The 18805-nt window shown below is 46.3% G+C and overlaps 1 protein-coding gene across 1 annotated transcript in view; it reads right to left on the bottom strand.

Annotated features, from left to right (window-relative positions):
* LOC123771328 (small conductance calcium-activated potassium channel) overlaps positions 1 to 18805 on the bottom strand; it is a 623340-nt gene that overhangs the window by 51671 nt on the left and 552864 nt on the right. The window contains 2 exon segments of the mRNA XM_069305218.1: positions 9440 to 9606; positions 15813 to 16067. Coding sequence (XP_069161319.1) covers positions 9440 to 9606; positions 15813 to 16067 — 422 coding nt within the window.

Raw genomic sequence — 18805 nt, 5'->3', positions numbered from 1 at the left:
CATATCCAGCTGAGATGGACATATTGATGGCTTCCCGGAAGTTATCTGAAGATAATAAACTTCAAATTAAACAGCTTAGTCCTCTGATTGAGTCAAGTAACTAGTTTACTAAACATACATATGCAAGAACCTTGCGTATGTATTCCTGCAGACATCTGACGTAGTATGTATACGGCAGGTGTATGTAGACAGACAGTTGTGATAAGAGAATACATCAATGGTTGAGCTGAGAGGGTCTGCAGTCAGAAAGGTTACACTGAACACTGTAATCTACTAGTCAGCGTGGAGGCTCCTGGCGAGTGAGTGGAGCCAGGTAACACTGTACTGATCTACTGTGTTTATGTTCAACTTAACACCTGGTACAGCATACCTCGTTTATCCTTCAATCAAGATTGCATGCAACACACTTCAAATATCTGACTTTATACTTTTGAATACCTTACAAATTTTTATCTACTTGATTATTTCCCTATATATTCATGCACTATTTTAAATGACTACAAAATGGAAAATTGTAAAAAAATAATATAGTATAATAGTTTTAATTTAATTAAACGAAATGGAATTTTCCATGCATGAGTGCAATGATTTTATGCATGAATATATTCAATTGTATACAATGTTTCAATACAGAACTGGCTCGTCTCATTCTTGTCAACTAATGAAGTTATATGAAAGATTCAGCTAAATATTTCGAGAAATTCTAAGTAACGGACACTCAGTCTAGATAATGAAGAGCAAATATGCAAACAATTAAATTATTTATTGAAATGACTTTCTTAATATTTTAATTCTGAATCTCAGTGACTAACATTATGGGAACACAAGGTTTTTACACAGAACGTATGATTAAAAATACATACATCCATATGTAGAATAACCACATGTGAAAAATAAAGAATGTTTAACGCGTTTTCGGCTAATTCGCCTTCATCAGAGCAAAGTAGAATGAAAATGATCTTCATTCTACTTTGCTCTGATGAAGGCGAATTAGCCGAAAACGCGTTAAGCATTTTCTATTTTACACATGTGGTTATTCTGCATACTAGGATCAGTGTTTTTGTGATCATTGTTGCATTTTATATATATATATATATATATATATATATATATATATATATATATATATATATATATATATATATATATATATATATATAATATAGGTGTAACAAAAATGATAGGTGTGTTCCCATTAATATATCGTGAATCTGGAAGTAACAAAAATTCATCATTTGAAAGAGCTCTTAATTACATAATGACTAGGAAACTCTCCATAGAAATTTATGCAGAGTATATTATTCATGTGTGTGTGAAGTTTTATATGCCTAGTTTGTTTTATTGCAAGTGGAGAATATGTATTTTGTTGTAGGTAGGTAGGTAGGCCTAGCTTTATGTGTTCGTAACAAGACTAATGGGCAACCCGTCCTAATAAACCGTCGCATTTTGACGTATACTCTACACAAGGCCAAAAATAGTCGTATAAGAAAATTGTGGCGGCTCGCGAAATCGAAATACTGTCCCGTTTTCTGTTTTGGGTCCTCTGGTTGAATAGGTTAGGGAAACTCTAGTACGACGGTCTCTTGACGTTGTGGAAACATTACGAGGACGGGTTGACATTAGAGAGGCGAGTCACACTCAGAATACTGCAGCTGGGACACCTTAGTCTTCGCACTTCTGCTGAAAAAACTTACATATGGGAGTCAAATATTTAACTATTACACGAATCAGTTCAGTCCCCTTGGACTGGTCGGAATAGCGCCAGTCTCGCTTCCTGCAGGTCTGCGTTCTATCCCCGATCGTACAAGTGGTTGCTCACCTTGCCGTCCTATCCGCCATATCCTTATATTCCTTTCAAATGCTCTATTGTTGCACCGGCTTAGTGCTTTTTCATCATAATTCCCTTTTCTTACATGATCAGCTTTTGGGGATAATCATCTATCCCCGTGATGTTCCCGTGGCGCAGTGGTAAAACACTCGCCTGGCGCTTCGCGAGCGCTTTGGCCTAGGTTTGTATCCTGGCGGGGGAGGATTGACTGGGTGCCAATCCTTAACGGTAGCCTCTGCTCACCCAGCAGTGAATGGGTACTTGATTGCTAAAGATTTAGCGGGTCATATTCCGGGGAAAAATTTGTATTAAGGAGCTAGCGGAAACATTATGCGAGCGAGTTCAAGTTCAAGCACGTTTATTGAGACACTAAACTACACCTCTCAGTGACTAGAACTTGCAGGTTAGTGGCTGTACAAGATGCAAGGTGTTTAAGGTATCGTAAGACATGTCCAGTATTTTAATAGGTAAATAACACGAGCTCAGAGATCGATGGCTAATGTATTTATGCTTTCAATTCGTAACAATAACTTTTGGATGTACAAATTAAGAGCAATTCATTCTTTCAACCGGTATTAAATGTTTTAATTTTTATTTCCCTTATTTACCAGTTCGTGATGATGAAAGAATATATGGAAACATCGACATACGTAGTGAACTTCCAAATACTCTTAGCTTTCTTCTTGCCTACTACGAATACTATTTTCCTGCTTTATAATATTTGATATACTGTACATAATATAGTGTTTTAGGTATAATTTCTTAAAATTAATTTAGACGTTTCTTATAATACTGCCGTCTCATAATTACTCACTTGAGAAAGCTCTGCAATGGCCAGACTTTTGAGAGCTAAATCCTAGCAAGTCTGCCAGGAATAACGTCCCACTGGTGCTGCCTTCGAGACACAGAGCAAGACTGACAGGTGAAGAGTGACGTGCGTGGCAACATTGTGCTTTTAATCGTAGCAACATATGCTAATTACCCCTATAATGAGGTGTCAAAGGTTTTGTGTATGTTGGGGTCATGTAAACTTTTAGTTCACGGAGAATATAGTAATTAAGAAAAAAATGAATTTCGATGAAGTTCTGGATTAAATAAAATTGTTTGTTACTCTGTTCGTCGGCAGTAACACACACACAGTCGTCAATGTGCTTTTATTATTAAATGTGAATTTCTTTTGCTCAATCTCTCCATGTGTGTAATTATCTAAGTGTAGTTACAGGATGAGAGCTACGCTCGTGGTGTCCCGTCTTCCCAGTACTCTTTGTCGTATAACGCTTTGAAACTACTGACCATTTTGGTCTCCATCATCTTGTGTTTGTGCGTATGTGTGTGTCTGTGTACTCACCTATTTGTACTCACCTATTTGTGCTTGCGGGGGTTGAGCTTTGGCTCTTTGGTCCCGCCTCTCAACTGTCAATCAACTGGTGTACAGATTCCCGAGCCTCGTGGGCTCTGTGTGTGTCTGTGTGTGTGTGTGTGTGTGTGTGTGTGTGTGTGTGTGTGTGTGTCTGTGTGTGTCTGTGTGTGTCTGTGTGTGTGTGTGTGTGTGTGTGTGTGTGTGTGTGTGTGTGTGTGTGTGTGTGTGTGTGTGTGTGTGTGTGTGTGTGTGTCTGTGTGTGTGTCTGTGTGTGTGTCTGTGTGTGTGTCTGTGTGTGTGTCTGTGTGTGTGTCTGTGTGTGTGTCTGTGTGTGTGTCTGTGTGTGTGTCTGTGTGTGTGTCTGTGTGTGTGTCTGTGTGTGTGTGTGTGTGTGTGTGTGTACTCACCTAGTTGTACTCACCTAGTTGTGTTTGCGGGGGTTGAGCTCTGGCTCTTTGGTCCCGCCTCTCAACCGTCAATCAACAGGTGTACAGATTCCTGAGCCTATCGGGCTCTGTCATATCTACACTTGAAACTGTGTATGGAGTCAGCCTCCACCACATCACCCCCTAATGCATTCCATTTGTCAACCACTCTGACACTAAAAAAGTTCTTTCTAATATCTCTGTGGCTCATTTGGGCACTCAGTTTCCACCTGTGTCCCCTTGTGCGTGTTCCCCTTGTGTTAAATAGACTATCTTTATCTACCCTATCAATCCCCCTTCAGAATCTTGAATGTGGTGATCATGTCCCCCCTAACTCTTCTGTCTTCCAGCGAAGTGAGGTTTAATTCCCGTAGTCTCTCCTCGTAGCTCATACCTCTCAGCTCGGGTACTAGTCTGGTGGCAAACCTTTGAACCTTTTCCAGTTTAGTCTTATCCTTGACTAGATATGGACTCCATGCTGGGGCTGCATACTCCAGGATTGGCCTGACATATGTGGTATACAAAGTTCTGAATGATTCTTTACACAAGTTTCTGAATGCCGTTCGTATGTTGGCCAGCCTGGCATATGCCGCTGATGTTATCCGCTTGATATGTGCTGCAGGAGACAGGTCTGGCGTGATATCAACCCCCAAGTCTTTTTCCTTCTCTGACTCCTGAAGAATTTCCTCTCCCAGATGATACCTTGTATCTGGCCTCCTGCTCCCTACACCTATCTTCATTACATTACATTTTGTTGGGTTAAACTCTAACAACCATTTGTTCGACCATTCCTTCAGCTTGTCTAGGTCTTCTTGAAGCCTCAAACAGTCCTCTTCTGTTTTAATCCTTCTCATAATTTTAGCATCGTCCGCAAACATTGAGAGAAATGAATCGATACCCTCCGGGAGATCATTTACATATATCAGAAACAAGATAGGACCGAGTACAGAGCCCTGTGGGACTCCACTGGTGACTTCACGCCAATCGGAGGTCTCACCCCTCACCGTAACTCTCTGCTTCCTATTGCTTAGATACTCCCTTATCCACTGGAGCACCTTACCAGCTACACCTGCCTGTCTCTCCAGCTTATGTACCAGCCTCTTATGCGGTACTGTGTCAAAGGCTTTCCGACAATCCAAGAAAATGCAGTCCGCCCAGCCCTCTCTTTCTTGCTTAATCTGTGTCACCTGATCGTAGAATTCTATCAAGCCTGTAAGGCAAGATTTACCCTCCCTGAATCCATGTTGGCGATTTGTCACGAAGTCCCTTCTCTCCAGATGTGTTACCAGGTTTTTTCTCACGATCTTCTCCATCACCTTGCATGGTATACAAGTCAAGGACACTGGCCTGTAGTTCAGTGCCTCTTGTCTGTCGCCCTTTTTGTATATTGGGACCACATTCGCCGTCTTCCATATTTCTGGTAGGTCTCCCGTCTCTAGTGATTTACTATACACTATGGAGAGTGGCAAGCAAAGTGCCTCTGCACACTCTTTCAGTACCCATGGTGAGATCCCATCTGGACCAACCGCCTTTCTAACATCCAGATCCAGCAGGTGTCTCTTGACCTCCTCTCTCGTAATTTCGAACTCCTCCAAGGCCGCCTGGTTTACCTCCCTTTCTCCTAGCACAGTGACCTCACCCTGTTCTATTGTGAAGACCTCCTGGAACCTCTTGTTGAGTTCCTCACACACCTCTCTGTCATTCTCTGTATACCTGTCCTCGCCTGTTCTAAGTTTCAATACCTGTTCTTTCACTGTTGTTTTCCTTCTGATGTGACTGTGGAGTAGCTTTGGTTCGGTCTTGGCTTTGTTTGCTATATCATTTTCAAAAATTTTCTCTGCTTCTCTTCTCACCCTGACGTACTCATTCCTGGTTCTCTGGTATCTCTCCCTGCTTTCTGGTGTTCTGTTATTCCGGAAGTTCCTCCACGCCTTCTTGTTCAGTTTCTTCGCTTCCATACATGCCCTATTATACCATGGATTCTTTTGTTGCTTCTCGGATTTTTCCCTTTGGGCCGGGATGAACCTGTTTACTGCCTCCTGACACTTTTGGGTAACATAGTCCATCATACCCTGTACAGACTTGTCTCTGAGGTCTGTGTCCCTAGGTATTTCACTTAGGAAACTTCTCATCTGTTCATAATTCCCCTTTCGGTATGCCAGCCTTTTGATTCCTAGTTCTTTTTGGGGGGAGATAAGTCCTAGCTCTACCAGGTACTCAAAGTTCAATACACTGTGGTCACTCATTCCCAAGGGCGCTTCCATCTTAACTTCCCTTATATCCCATTCATTTAGGGTAAATATCAAATCAAGCATTGCTGGTTCATCTTCTCCTCTCATTCTTGTTGGCTCTTTGGTATGCTGGCTTAGAAAGTTTCTTGTTGCCACGTCCAGCAGCTTAGCTCTCCATGTTTCTGGTCCTCCATGCGGGTCTCTGTTCCTCCAATCTATCTTCCCATGGTTGAAGTCTCCCATAATTAGTAGTCCAGATCCATTCCTGCTAGCAACAGAAGCTGCTCTTTCTATTATGTTAATGGTGGCCATGTTGTTTCTATCATATTCCTGTCTAGGTCTTCTGTCATTTGGTGGTGGATTATATATGACTGCGACTATAATTTTTTTCCCTCCATTTGTTACAGTACCTGCTATGTAGTCACTGAAACCTTCACAGCCCTGAATATCCATCTCCTCAAAATCCCAGCCTTTTCTTACCAGCAGAGCTACACCACCCCCACCTCTTCCTTCCCTCTCTTTCCGCATAACATAATAGTCCTGTGGAAACACTGCATTTGTTATTGTTTTCGTGATCTTTGTTTCTGTGAGGGCTATTATGTCTGGGTTTTCCTCTAGTACCAGTTCTCCAAGCTCATTTGCTTTATTTGTAATTCCATCTATGTTAGTGTACATCGCTTTGAGGCTCACTTTCTTCTGTCCCTTCTCAAATCGCCTCCTTGGTGAGTGTTCTGCTGGTGGGGGAGGCTGTTCCATGGGTGTGAGGACCTGTGAGGTGGGTAACAGGATCTCAGAGGATACTGGAATGAGGGGCGGGGGATCCAGTGAAGGGGGAGGGACAGGGAGGGTATGGGGTGAAAGGGGAGGGAGGACGGGAAGGAAAGGGGGGGAGGGAGGACTCGGGAGGAGGGGAGGGGTAGAAGGGTGGGGATTGGGTTTGGGTGGAGGGAGATTTGGCTGAACTTTTGAGTGGGGGCAGGGAGGGTTTGGGGTAGGGGGGTTTTCTATGCAGAGAAGGGAGGCGGGGTTGTCCTCCCTTCTGGTGTTACTGGGTAGCTGGTTGTGGGTTCCCCCCTCGCCTCTGGGGGTGTTGTGTTGGGAGCTGTGACTTCCTGGTTTTCCCCTCTCGCCCTGCGCCTCTTCCTTGCTTCTGCCGCCACGGCTCTCTCCTCCCTTGTCATGTCTCGCTGGAGGAATACATTTTTTAATTTTCCCACGTTTTTCAGGGAGCTCTTCCTTGATAGGATCCTCTCCTTTGTGTTCTCGTTTGCAAACACTATCTTTATCATTCGGTCTCGGTCTTTGTTGTACCGGCCTAGCCTGAAAACCTTCTCAATGCTATGCTCGGCCCCTTCCATGTCTAGTGCCTTTAGTACTTCATTCACTGCTGCTTTGTCCTTGTCATTCCACTCTGTCCTATTGGTTCCTTCCTGTTCCCTAATACCCACAGCAACCACTGATCTTTTCCTTTCCAGCAGTTGGCTAGTGGAGCGTGCCGCCTCCTGCGAGGTGGCTGCTTTCATGGCCACCTCCATCACTGCAGTCATTACTTCAGAGTTATTTTTTTTTTAGTATTTCCGCAAATGTTGCTTTTATTGTGGCATTCTCATCCAGAAAACTATTACCACCTTCTCCCTGGGTGGTTTTCTGACTCTCAGCCTCGATACCATTCTCTTTGAGGGTTCTAATCTCCTCCTTTGCTGCTGTCAGCTCTCTTTTCAGGTTGCTTATTTCGTTCTTCATTTCCTGCATCATTTCTTGCATCTCACTCTTGATGTCCTCCAGAAACTGGGCGAACATTTCCTTCATCTCGTCACCTTGGCTCTTTCCTGCTCCCCTGGGACCTCTGGCTGCCATCTTGACCCTGTTGGGATGGGGGAGGGAGAGAGAGAGAGAGGGGGAGAGAGAGAGAGGGGGAGAGAGAGAGAGAGAGAGAGAGAGAGAGAGAGAGAGAGAGAGAGAGAGAGAGAGAGAGAGAGAGAGAGAGAGAGAGAGAGAGAGAGAGAGAAGGGAGTGATAAAGGGAGAGATAAATGGGTGGGTGGGGGGGGATCCGACCCTTCCACTGAAGTGAGAAGAAGGTAGAAGGGGAGGGGGGGGAGGAGATGGAGAGAGAGGCGGGAGGGAGAGGGAGAGAGTGGATGAGGAAGAGAGCGGGTGAGGGAGAGAGCGGGTAAGGGAGAGAGGGGGGGAGGTGTGTGTGTGTGTGTGTGTGGGCAGAGAGGGAGGGGGAAGGAAAGAGAGGGAGGGGGAGGGAGGGGGAAGGAAAGAGAGGGAGGGAGAGGGGGAGGGAGGGAGAGGGGGAGGGAGGGAGGGAGGGAGGGAGAGAGAGAGAGAGAGAGAGAGAGAGAGAGAGAGAGAGAGAGAGAGAGAGAGAGAGAGAGAGAGAGAGAGAGAGAGAGAGAGAGAGAGAGAGAGAGAGCAGGGGAGAGAGAGAGAGCAGGAGAGAGATAGTGGGAGTGGGAGAGAGGGAGTGGGAGAGAGGGAGAGTGGGGAGGGGAAGAGTGTGTGTATGGGCGATGCGGGGGACTGGGGGGGGGGGCGGAGATGGCGGCTAAGTCAGGTCAGGTCAGGTGGTGGGGTCAAGAGGGGGGGGGATAGTAAGGTCTATCCCAGGTGTTAATGCCTTTTCCCCTGACTGAACAATTGTGTGTGTGTGTGCGCGTGCACGTGTGTGTGTGCGTGCACGTGTGTGTGTGTGTCTGTTTTAGCGTGTGCACACTTGTGTGCGTGTATACGTACGTGGGCGGGCGTGCTTGTATGTGTCAAGATATCCCTTATGCGTTACCTCTGCCTAAATGAGCCACTCTGAGATTTTTAAATATATTTGATATCCTGAACGAGAATTTGATAATCTTTTACCTCAATCTGTACACCTGATTAATTGACCAGAGAGGGGTACATACCAGACTGCCTCCCGCTCACACAACCAGATGAGCGATGTATGATGACGATGTTTATCCTTCGTTGTCTCCCACTAGGTGATTCACTAAATGCTGGTAGATTGATGAGGTCTTCTTCTCTGTCTACACAAAGCTCTGGAGTCAGTCACTGTATCGTTATGTGACAGTTCACTAATTCACTGTACCACTGATCACAGTCACCACTCACAGCACAATCAGGTAGCTCCACGGCGGGTCGTCCCACCCGGTCAGGTCACACACTTACATGCACCGGTGATGCCCTAGCTCCACTTTTCGTTTCTTCGCCAAATCTTCGCACTATCGCTAGCGATATGACTATGCTATGTTGCACCCTGCTAGCTACACACTGCGAGAGGCCAAATACTATGATCTAGCCTCTATACTCCTTCAATGTCCCGAGAAATTGACGAATTTCCGCGGACCTCACTAATCGCGTGTCTCCTACAGACTCATTAATCATTTTTGTTTTGTGTGTGTGTGTGTCTGTGTGTGTGTGTGTGTGTGTGTGTGTGTGTGTGTCTGTGTGTGTGTGTGTGTGTCTGTGTGTGTGTGTGTGTGTGTGTGTGTGTGTGTGTGTGTGTGTGTGTGTGTGTGTGTGTGTGTGTCTGTGTGTGTGTGTCTGTGTGTGTGTGTCTGTGTGTGTGTGTGTGTGTGTGTGTGTCTGTGGCCTACCTCTCACACTGGCGGAGGGTCCACGAAGCAATGATCCAGAGAGACACCATGAACACAAGGAGCACTGTGCCCGGGCAAATGGTCATCAACGTCTTGAGAACAAATCGGGTGTTGAAGTTGATCCTGTTGAGAGCCCCTATGCTCCGTGACGACGCGTCCGTGAACAGCTGTGTGAAGATAGAAAATCTAACCCCTCGTTATCACAGGATGCTGTGTGAGATGGGTCATTGTCATGGGATGCTGGGAGAGATAATGGGACATTGCCATGGGATGCTGGTGGCAGATGATGAGACATTACCATGGGATGGGGGGAGGTAATGAGACATTACCAAGGGATGGGGGAGGTAATGAGACATTACCAAGGGATGGGGGGAGGTAATGAGACATTACCATGGGATGGGGGGAGGTAATGAGACATTACCAAGGGATGGGGGAGGTAATGAGACATTACCAAGGGATGGGGGGAGGTAATGAGACATTACCATGGGATGGGGAAGGTAATGAGACATTACCATGGGATGGGGAAGGTAATGAGACATTACCATGGGATGGGGGAGGTAATGAGACATTACCATGGGATGGGGGAGGTAATGAGACATTACCATGAGATTGGGAAGGTAATGAGACATTACCATGGGATGGGGAAGGTAATGAGACATTACCATGGGATGGGGGAGGTAATGAGACTTTACCATGGGATGGGGAAGGTAATGAGACATTACCATGGGATGGAGGAGGTAATGAGACATTACCATGAGATGGAGGAGATAATGAGGCATCACCATGGGACACTCTGGGAGGTGAGGCACTGTCATGGGATGATGGGAGAGATAATGAGACATGGCTAATGGATGCCTGGAGACATAATGAGACATTACCATGGGATGCTGGGGGGAGATAGTTAGACATTTACCAGCAGTTGCATATAAGAAACTCCAAGATGTAACCAGTGAGAGAGAGGTTTCTTGGGAAGCAAAAGACCATGGACGTCTTTGGCGAGATGGATCAATGAATAACAAATATATACTTTGTTGAGAGGAAATTCTCTGGCCAATATGGAGTCGACCACTGTTGACAATGTTCCTTGCAATAAATACAAATTGACATCATTAGGGAGGAAACACCTTTGAGGACGGATGGAGTGGATCTAAGCGTTGTAAATACACACACAAAATAATACAAGGAGTTAATGGATGCCGGAAACTTGAGGAATTGTCATTCTTGGTACAGGGAGAGAGGCTGTTGGGAGGCTCTGTTGGGAGGCTCTGTTGGGAGGCTCTGTTGGGAGGCTCTGTTGGGAGGCTCTGTTGGGAGGCTCTGTTGGGAGGCTCTGTTGGGAGGCTCTGTTGGGAGGCTCTGTTGGGAGGCTCTGTGTGTAACAGATGTATGGGCTCACAAGACTTATTGTTGCACACAGAGAAATCACAGTAATGTGATAAAGCCATGAAAAAAATCCACAAGAGCTGTGATGAGGATTCGAACCTATGTGCTGGGTGTTCCCAGACACGCGCCCCAGACGACATGGTCTACGACACGGCATGGACACGACGTGACTAAGCTGGCCCAGTCGTTTAAAAGGTATGTCTGGGAATACCCAGCGCATAAGTTCGAATCCTCATCACGGCTCCTGTGGATTTACTCATTGTTGTATTTAAACAAAGTATTTTTGTGACCATATTTCGAGAATACTGTTAAGGTGGACGAACAAGTGGGACTGACAATGGAGACGGTGTGGGCGTCAGGGGGCTGACAGTTGTAGGGCTGCTGACATTATATGCCACTGACAGCATTAAGGGGCTAGCAAAGGAAAGGGAAGTGAAACTGAACATGTTTTGGGCGTCATGCGGCTGACAATGAAAAGGGGGGATGACACTATCGACAGTTTGAGCGTCAGGAGGCTGACAAGAGGAAGGGGATGATACTATCGACAGTTTGAGCGTCAGGAGGCTGACAAGAGGAAGGGGATGATACTATCGACAGTTTGAGCGTCAGGAGGCTGACAAGAGGAAGGGGATGATACTATCGACAGTTTGGGCGTCAGGAGGCTGACAAGAGGAAGGGGATGATACTATCGACAGTTTGAGCGTCAGGAGGCTGACAAGAGGAAGGGGATGACACTATCGACAGTTTGGGCGTCAGGAGGCTGACAAGAGGAAGGGGATGATACTATCGACAGTTTGAGCGTCAGGAGGCTGACAAGAGGAAGGGGATGACACTATCGACAGTTTGAGCGTCAGGAGGCTGACAAGAGGAAGGGGATGACACTATCGACAGTTTGAGCGTCAGGAGGCTGACAAGAGGAAGGGGATGACACTATCGACAGTTTGAGCGTCAGGAGGCTGACAAGAGGAAGGGGATGACACTATCGACAGTTTGGGCGTCAGGAGGCTGACAAGAGGAAGGGGATGATACTATCGACAGTTTGAGCGTCAGGAGGCTGACAAGAGGAAGGGGATGACACTATCGACAGTTTGGGCGTCAGGAGGCTGACAAGAGGAAGGGGATGACACTATCGACAGTTTGAGCGTCAGGAGGCTGACAAGAGGAAGGGGATGACACTATCGACAGTTTGAGCGTCAGGAGGCTGACAAGAGGAAGGGGATGACACTATCGACAGTTTGGGCGTCAGGAGGCTGACAAGAGGAAGGGGATGATACTATCGACAGTTTGAGCGTCAGGAGGCTGACAAGAGGAAGGGGATGACACTATCGACAGTTTGGGCGTCAGGAGGCTGACAAGAGGAAGGGGATGACACTATCGACAGTTTGAGCGTCAGGAGGCTGACAAGAGGAAGGGGATGATACTATCGACAGTTTGGGCGTCAGGAGGCTGACAAGAGGAAGGGGATGACACTATCGACAGTTTGGGCGTCAGGAGGCTGACAAGAGGAAGGGGATGATACTATCGACAGTTTGAGCGTCAGGAGGCTGACAAGAGGAAGGGGATGATACTATCGACAGTTTGGGCGTCAGGAGGCTGACAAGAGGAAGGGAGAAGACGATAGGTAATAGAAGTCATCACGTACAATGGAGGAGCATCAACAGTGGTTCGTGAGGCAGCAGGAACACACAGGGAGTAGGGAAGATCAGCTAGCAGTGCTGCTGACTTTGGAGTGGTCTGGTTGATCAGTCCAGCAACCAGGAAGCCGACCGGGCCGCGGGGACGCTAAGCCCCGGAAGCACTCAAGGTAACCTCAAAGTAGTGACGACGACGACGACCCGTCGATAGGATGCAGCCCGGTAACTCAGGTACGAGAAATGACAAAATAAATATAATTCCTCTACAGCCTCTTCAGACGCTACGTGTGACACTTGAGGCAGAAAGTGAAGAGTAGAAACTCATGCCTGGTGCTGTCTTCCTTCGCACCAGCTCCTTCTAGGAGAACAGTTACTGTGAAGCGAGAGATCTGTAAACATGTTCGAACACCATTGGCAGCAGAAGAATAAGTCAGGTAGAAACGATGCATATTCGCTACGAGGCAAGAGTGTCAAATTCTTAGATGAATGAGAACAATTCAAAGAACCAGTTGTGATGTTGAACCCACTGGCGAGAGAACGACCCCTCGCAGGGGGCAGCCCAGAGATGATATTCAAAGGGAAGGTGCCAGATCTGCCTTCCAGCATTCATGACATTCTGTCAATCAACAGAAGACGCCGCGTCTACAACCATATTCCCGAAATCTCGACACTGGAAAGCAATATAGCATCCCGAGGTATCAAAGTGCAGGAGTAGCTTGTCATGAATGTGAGACCCCATGTGTCGATGTACCTACTGGCGTCGAGAGAACACTAGGTGAAGGGCAGTAGTCGAGTCCCTGCATAGTATAACCGCGGAGGGGTGAGAAACCTGATAAAGGAGGCAGAGCGCTAGGAGGAATTAGAAACAAGTGAAGAGCCAGTGACATATGAAGACACATCCAAATTTCCCAAGTCAAACCCACTGGAAGGTGTTGACGAGGAAAGTGTTGACGAGGAAGGTGTTGACGAGGAAGGTGTTGACGAGGAAGGTGTTGACGAGGAAGGTGTTGCCCCGAGTGTGGTACGAACGGCACCATTCGTATCCAACAGATTGACAGTTGAAGAACTATACCTCGCATGTGCTCTGAACCATGGTATTGGTGTTAGCCTTATGGAGTGCCAGCTGGGGCTCCTTTCATGCCCCTCACACCACATCAAAGAAAATCTTTATGGTATCAACGAGGGGAAGGTAAGAGTTAGAGATATTGTACATGATGCCTCTCCGACAGACTAGGACCGTCGAGTATGAGCCCTAGGCACCTGTGTGCCGTGGCCACTAGAAGACCATACTCGAACATACGGTTCTGGCAAAGCACATAATGGAACTCTTCTCCAGATTGATAGAGCCCCCCGTCCCTATCACCCAGACTGATAATCCTGCCAATGCTCTCTGTAGATTGTACTTTGACTCTTGGAGAATGGTTCCCTCCCCAACGAGGGCATATCATCAGTTTGTGCTATAACCTGAACACCAGGGTGGAGTGTTTCGCAGAGAGGAGAGTTTTAAATACCACTGGGTTGAGGATCACACCGTGTGGGACCCTGCTTATGTGTGGGATGTGGAGACCTTACCTCCAACAATCACCCAGAAAGAGCGGCCAGCCATATGACCCTGCTCTCCCAGAGAAGCCAAAGTAGGCTAGGCCCTGGAGGAGTATTATGGTAAACCGTGTCTGAAACTCCGTTTAAATCCAAGAATGTTGTAAGGAGAACCCTCCTCCACTCAGTAAGTGTCCATGATAAGGTGTTTAAAGTTGAGTAGACAGTTTGCCGGAGCTTGGGGAATGGATGGAGAATAGCAGGTTTCTATGGATCAGGGAAGACACACAAATATCAGCAGGTATTGACAAAAAACAGGTGGCAATGCAAAGTTGCTAGCACATGCAAACGAATTCGTTTGGAAGACAATCCGCACCAGATGATGTGCTCTATCTGGCAAATGTTAGATCAGCATTTGCCTCCTCCAGTTCCCAATGTGTAAATTGGAGATCAAGGTCCAATGCAATGTGCCAGTGCCTCGTAGCCTGGTGGATAGCGTGCAGGACTCGTAATTCTGTGGCGCGGGTTCGATTCCCGCACGAGGCAGAAACAAATGGGCAATGTTTCTTTCACCCTGAATGCCCCTGTTACCTAGCAGTAAATAGGTACCTGGGAGTTAGTCAGCTGTCACGGGCTGCTTCCTGGGGGTGGAGGCCTGGTCGAGGACCGGGCCGCGGGGACACTAAAGCCCCGAAATCATCTCAAGATAACCTCAAGATAATGCTCTTCCCGGTATCTCGCTACCACTGGCATCCCGAAGCAGAAGGTAAGGTCATGAATAGATCTGTGTCACTGTGCTTTACATACAATGGCCGAGGCACCCGAGGCAATGTCGAAGCTGAGGGAGTTGCTGAGGGAGTTGCTGAGGGAGTTGCTGAGGGAGTTGCTGAGGGAGTTGCTGAGGGAGTTGCTGAGGGAGTTGCAATTCTCAGCCCTTGTCTTAACGTTGAAGATAACTTGACGACTATTAGCGTCCGCCTTACAGAATCTCTGCTTCGTTGAAAATAAGAAAATAGGAAAGGTGGAAAGAGAGGAAATGTGTATAATGAATAACAGTAGAACAAGGGGGCCACGGGTGGAAGCTTGAGACTCAGATGTGTCAGATTTTCGGAAATTTTCTTTTAGCTTAAGGGAAGTGAGAAAATGGAATGACCTAAAGGAACAGGTTGTAGAGGCTAACTCCATTCATAACTTTAAAAGCAGGTATGATAGGGAAATACTGCATTAGGAGTTATTGCATTTGACAACCAACGGCTAGAAAAGCAGGGTCCAAGAGCTAGAGCTTGATTCTGCAGGCACAAATAGTTGAGTATACATATATCTTAATTTCTCAAGGATGCCTATCTGAAATAAACTAAAATATGATTATTTGCTGACATTATTAACCATAACATGAAATGTTGTCTAGTTGCTTAAAGAAAATGTTGGATGTATGAAACTTGAGACATCTTAAGTCCCCAGCAGCTTACCTCTATAACCCTAGCTGACCTGCCTTTATTGTATCCTCCCGAGAGTTCTCTACGTCTAAACAGTCTTGCTATTTGTGCTTACAGTTTATTAAATAATGTTAATTATCAGAATAACATGTTTTCATGTTTTACCTTAACTGTTAATAACACAAATTGAAAGCTATACCTGAGTTAGGAGTTAATGACCCTTAAATGCTTGTAGGCTTAACTCAAGACGTCACATGACCGAAATTGATCTCAGTTACGTCAATTCATCTGAACTAATGATTCTCACTCCCTTCACAGACTTTCAAATGCATCTTAAACTCGTAGAAAGTCAGGAAAAGTAGCTTCATGCCCCCAACTAACCTTAGAATGTAGTAACATGACCCTGCATATGAGGTACAGGCGGAGAAACATAGGTAGGGAGAGGGTGACGTCGATGGGCACCCACTGAGAGCCCTCCACGCCCCCCTGGTTCGAGAGCTTGGTCGTCCAATAGAAGTAGTACTCTCCAGGGACCGGGTGGACTGCGCAGATGATCAGCTCCATAGATATTCTGGCGATACGCTGCCAGGTCATGGCGATGCGCCAGTCGTCTGCACAGTTGTCGATCATGAACAGCTGGAAAGAGACCGTGCTCTCTATTAACAAACAATGAGAACTGAGTGTCAGTAAATAAGCAGTTTGTTATGAAGATTAGTTAAGAGGTATATTACAAAATTATTTAAATAATTATTTTCTTCAAGATATACAGACGTGAGACTTTTTACCTTGAAGAAATTAGTAAAATAAATAATCAGTGATGTTGCCTCCAGCAAGGCCTACACCGCCTGCTCTCTCCTATATAATGTGACTCCCGCCAGGTGACCGAGTGGGACTGGTGGACGAAAGGGAAGCTTCTATACACTAGCTTCTATACACTAGCTTCTATACACTAGCTCTGGATTACGGACCTGCCCGAAACGTGCTAATGGATGTACAAGAATGCACAAAATCTTGTATATATAAATAAATAAAAAAAATAAAACTTGGCCACAGCAATAGCAAGCCAAAATGCTTGAGTTTACCCGTATAAAATATATAATTTCCATTTTCTATGTATTCTCATCTTCCCCATCCTCTCACTTAACCTTCATAAGGATAACTTTGAAAATTTTCTTCTTTACTAAATTGAATAATTTTAGTTCGGGCATTATTTGACTATTTCTCTCCCGTTGCAAGGTTATAAATCTTTATTATTTCCTTGTATTCTTCCTCTCCTTCCCCTCATTCCAGTCTGTAATCCCTGCTTCCTGTCGGCTTGGCTCTTGTTTACATATTGACAACACTTTTTTTTATAATAATAATATTAATAATTCATTTTGTCGGGGACAGGCAACCAATATATATTATATATATATGAAGGGTAAAGTATTCCTTTACCCTTCAAGTGTGTGGAACGTACAAAACGGTAATGCCAAGTTCGTTGTTGAGATAGGACCCAACACAAAACGTTTCTTTCGAAAATGTTTTCGCAGTCTCCGTGGTGTAGTGGTAAGACACTCGCCTGGCGTTCCGCGAGCGCTATGTCATGGGTTCGTATCCTGGCCGGGGAGGATTTACTGGGCGCAATTCCTTAACTGTAGCCTCTGTTTAACGCAACAGTAAAATGTGTACTTGGATGAAAAATCGATTCTTCGCGGCAGGGGATCGTATTCCAGGGACCCTTAGGATTAAAGACTTGCCCGAAACGCTACGCGTACTAGTGGCTGTACAAGAATGTAGCAACTCTTGTTTCTGCACCTTCCACTAACGTTTCCAAAGAGTTGTGGGAAAGAAAAGTTGCAAGTATGGGTCAAGAGGCACATGACCCATGACTGCAACATGGGGTCAACAGGCACATGACCCATGACTGCAACATGGGGTCAACAGGCACATGACCCATGACTGCAACATGGGGTCAATAGGCACATGACCCATGACTGCAACATGGGGTCAAGAGGCACATGACCCATGACTGCAACATGGGGTCAAGAGGCACATGACCCATGACTGCAACATGGGGTCAACAGGCACATGACCCATGACTGCAACATGGGGTCAACAGGCACATGACCCATGACTGCAACATGGGGTCAACAGGCACATGACCCATGACTGCAACATGGGGTCAAGAGGCACATGACCCATGACTGCAACATGGGGTCAAGAGGCACATGACCCATGACTGCAACATGGGGTCAACAGGCACATGACCCATGACTGCAACATGGGGTCAACAGGCACATGACCCATGACTGCAACATGGGGTCAACAGGCACATGACCCATGACTGCAACATGGGGTCAAGAGGCACATGACCCATGACTGCAACATGGGGTCAACAAGCACATGACCCATGACTGCAACATGGGGTCAACAGGCACATGACCCATGACTGCAACATGGGGTCAACAGGCGCATGACCCATGACTGCAACATGGGGTCAACAGGCACATGACCCATGACTGCAACATGGGGTCAACAGGCACATGACCCATGACTGCAACATGGGGTCAACAGGCACATGACCCATGACTGCAACATGGGGTCAACAGGCACATGACCCATGACTGCAACATGGGGTCAACAGGCACATGACCCATGACTGCAACATGGGGTCAAGAGGCACATGACCCATGACTGCAACATGGGGTCAACAGGCACATGACCCATGACTGCAACATGGGGTCAACAGGCACATGACCCATGACTGCAACATGGGGTCAAGAGGCACATGACCCATGACTGCAACATGGGGTCAACAGGCACATGACCCATGACTGCAACATGGGGTCAAGAGGCACATGACCCATGACTGCAACATGGGGTCAACAGGCACATGACCCATGACTGCAACATGGGGTCAACAGGCACATGACCCATGACTGCAACATGGGGTCAAGAGGCACATGACCCATGACTGCAACATGGGGTCAACAGGCACATGACCCATGACTGCAACATGGGGTCAACAGGCACATGACCCATGACTGCAACATGGGGTCAATAGGCACATGACCCATGACTGCAACATGGGGTCAAGAGGCACATGACCCATGACTGCAACATGGGGTCAAGAGGCACATGACCCATGACTGCAACATGGGGTCAACAGGCACATGACCCATGACTGCAACATGGGGTCAACAGGCACATGAGCAACCTTTAACCCAAGATTGTTAAAAGTATTTATGTAATTTGGCAAATGCTGTCTTTTTAACTTTAGTTTATATTTTATATGTAACAAAAATAGTTTTTCATGTTTAAATATCAAATTCATTTGCATTACATATATCATCTGTGAATGTTGTTTCATAGCTGTATGAAACATTCTTAAG

Source organism: Procambarus clarkii, chromosome 54, assembly GCF_040958095.1.
Source record: "Procambarus clarkii isolate CNS0578487 chromosome 54, FALCON_Pclarkii_2.0, whole genome shotgun sequence".
Taxonomy (NCBI): Eukaryota; Metazoa; Arthropoda; class Malacostraca; order Decapoda; family Cambaridae; genus Procambarus; species Procambarus clarkii.
This window is presented reverse-complemented; position numbering and strand designations above follow the sequence as displayed.